We start from the raw sequence: 2830 nt of genomic DNA, 5'->3' as shown, positions 1-2830 counted from the left end.
AAGAGCGGCAATCCATGATCGTTTCCTGTATGCAAACAATATCAAAATTAGCGATAAAGTTAGCAAGGTAGAGGAACTTTCCCCTCAGTCCTCTGCAGTTCCACTACATAATGCTTCCACTAATATTATTTTTGTTATTATGATGTGAGAATTTTATTTAATTCAAAGGTGTGAGTGATATTGTTTAAGTGTTTATTGAGCGTAGCAAAATTACCGAGATGCTGTAAGATTAATAATAATAACTGAATTATCGAAGAGACATAAATCTAAATTTTTCAAGAAAGGATTTTCTACAATAGCATTGGAAGGGCAAGAATTATTGTTGGTCGAAGAAGAGGAAGGGGAGGAAGAGGTTAAGTTTGACTCTTGTGAGGTATGTCTTAAAGCTTGTGAGTATAGGTTATCTTAAATATTGGTGTATGCCAAACCTTTAGAAGAGTCAGACGACCGTTACGGTTAATAAGTATGTTTTCCCTGGGATCTAATGATTTATCCGAGTTGTGCATTGGCGTCCGAGCTTCAGATCTACCTTGTATAGAACTGCCTGTGTTTCTGTAAATGTTAAGAGGTAAACGTCTTTTACCGTCAGCCATAACATTAGCGTAAGTATGATCATAATTGTCGAGTTTATTCTTGGAGATTGTATTCAAAACGGCAAACCTATTATTCCCTGCAAAATGTGTTTTACTATGTTTTTTTAAAAATTTGCCCCCGTACACTCAAGAAAATTTCCCCAGGGCCGATGGGTCTTCAGCCCGGATCTACAATAGATTTTTAAGTCTTAATCCACAATAAACGAATCATAGTCAATTATTCTCTTCGCATTTGACTGTAATTGTCAATTTTTTACGGCTTAAAATACCTATTGTAGATCCGGAAACCAGACTTAAAATACAATGATCCGTATTCAGAACGCGCTTTTATCTCTGAAATTCTATAGTATGCGTAACGTAAATTATAGCATGTTAGTGCACTTTGAGCACCTATAGGTGTAGTAAGCCTTAGGCCCTGCGCACAGTGCAAGCAGAAATAAGGTATTAGAAATAAAGAATAAACGATTTTAACCTATCAGAAATTGGATACATCGTAATATACGGTTTATGATAGGTTGAAATCATTTATTCTTTATTCCTAATTCCTTATTTCTTCTATTATACGCAGGGCCTTAGGGGCTCCGTACAATAAAAGGAACAGAGAACAGAGAATAACAATTGCAACCTATCAGAAACTGTGTATTCCACAATATATGATTTCTGATAGGTTGAAATCGTTTATTCTTTATTTCTAATTTCTTATTCCTTCTATTGTACGCAGAGCTTTACGCTCTTATGCAAAGGTCTGTGCTCCAGACTTTATCCGACGTATTGTTTGCGTGATGAAAGAAATGTCATGTATATATATATATACATATATATCTTTATCCTTTGATGTGTCGTCAGTTGTCGCCCATGAATGCGCAGTCTATCTGCAATAGCTATACAGATTCATGCATGGCATGGCTTTGACAGTTCATTTAATTCACTTTTGCATGGACCTGTACCACTGACGTCTGCTGACGTCTGCTGGCGTCTTAGTCGTGTACACGTGCGCAGGTGGTCAATTAATAATGATTTGGATATGAGAAAGTTCAGGATTTAAAGGAGAGTTCGTTTCGCTCGGAGATTTGGGACTGCGGAGCAAATCGTGTAGATAGACAGAGCAACGGTCGACATCGAGATTGATCGGGATTGCTGTCATGGTACGTAGACGACGCGACACGCGTAGGCAACGCGAGGACACGATAACGTAGTCTGCAGATCGATATGCTCCAGCTCGTGTATTGTTGCTTGCCGAGCAGGAGGTAGGCAAAGCGCCGTGCGACAACGACCGGGAGACGATGGACGACGAGCGGCGGCGACGACGACACTCGCGTGCGGCGCTCTGCGAGAGCGACGAAGTCGAGAATTCGGACGAAAGTAGCGAGAGCAGACCATCCGGGGAGAGGTGGGCCCCGGTTGGCGCGAACGACGGCGACGAGTTCGCGGACGAGTACAAATACGTCAACGCCAGCATGGAGAAGTAAGTTTGCGAACTACCTGACAAGTCTTCCTGGTTCCTTCTCGAAACACTTGCCGTAAAATTCAGATTAAGCAATTCTTCAAAAATATATGCTTTGACTGGGTTACTCGAGATGGACACTCGTTAGAGTTCTCCCAGATTCCTTTCAGAGAATACACTACCTTTATGCTGAATATGAGTGTAAAAATTCAAATTAAAAAAGTAATATTTTTGCTGTTCTGTATACTATTATATATTTATATGTTGAATTACTTTTTGATGGATATTGTTGTTAGTTTTCAAAGATTACTTGTATATCTTCTTTATATGGCAAGGGTAAACAATTAAATTTAAAAACTATTTTTTTTTTGCTGTATTGCACTGTTAGATATATTTCCTTTACATAATATAAATGAAGCTTGTGATTATGAACGAAATTAAAAGTAATGAATGTTTTAACTGAAAATTAATTACAGTAGAAAGTTACATTAGTTATTTATATGTAATGAACGTGTACATTAAATTTCATAAATTTTTATGATAAATACATTAAATTTAATGTAATGTCATGAAATTAAGTTTAAGTTATGTAACTTAAAAGTATATTAAATTTTTGGATATTTTTTATACTTTCAGACATTTTTTAGATATTTTTTTATACTTTTGATGATACTATTTGCTTTAATAACAAAAAGAACTCATTATTAGTATTGTTACACATCGTGTAATGAGAAGAAAGTATATGTGCATCCATAATCAATATTATAAATGTAATGATTTTTGTGTCGCTAGT

The 2830-nt window shown here is 36.5% G+C and overlaps 1 protein-coding gene and 1 long non-coding RNA gene across 3 annotated transcripts in view; one reads left to right on the top strand and one right to left on the bottom strand.

Annotated features, from left to right (window-relative positions):
• Positions 1 to 820, bottom strand: part of LOC108754907 — a 1316-nt gene extending 496 nt beyond the window's left edge. Inside the window, exons 1-2 of the long non-coding RNA XR_001939738.1 lie at positions 661 to 820; positions 429 to 552 (exon numbers count right to left, since the gene is read on the bottom strand). This is a non-coding gene — a long non-coding RNA (uncharacterized LOC108754907). The remainder of the gene's footprint in view (positions 1 to 428; positions 553 to 660) is intronic.
• A 651-nt stretch (positions 821 to 1471) lies between these two features.
• LOC108754901 (RUN domain-containing protein 1) overlaps positions 1472 to 2830 on the top strand; it is a 5653-nt gene continuing 4294 nt past the window's right edge. The window contains exons 1-2 of one of the 2 annotated variants that reach the window (XM_018497561.1): positions 1472 to 1738; positions 1838 to 2058. In XM_018497561.1, coding sequence (XP_018353063.1) covers positions 1736 to 1738; positions 1838 to 2058 — 224 coding nt within the window. In that variant the 5' untranslated portion in view covers positions 1472 to 1735. Of the gene's footprint in view, positions 1739 to 1811; positions 2059 to 2830 lie in introns of both variants that reach the window. The other variant, XM_018497562.1, reaches the window with a different exon arrangement.

Source organism: Trachymyrmex septentrionalis, unplaced genomic scaffold, assembly GCF_001594115.1.
Source record: "Trachymyrmex septentrionalis isolate Tsep2-gDNA-1 unplaced genomic scaffold, Tsep1.0 scaffold82, whole genome shotgun sequence".
In the NCBI taxonomy this organism is placed as follows: Eukaryota; Metazoa; Arthropoda; class Insecta; order Hymenoptera; family Formicidae; genus Trachymyrmex; species Trachymyrmex septentrionalis.
This window is presented reverse-complemented; position numbering and strand designations above follow the sequence as displayed.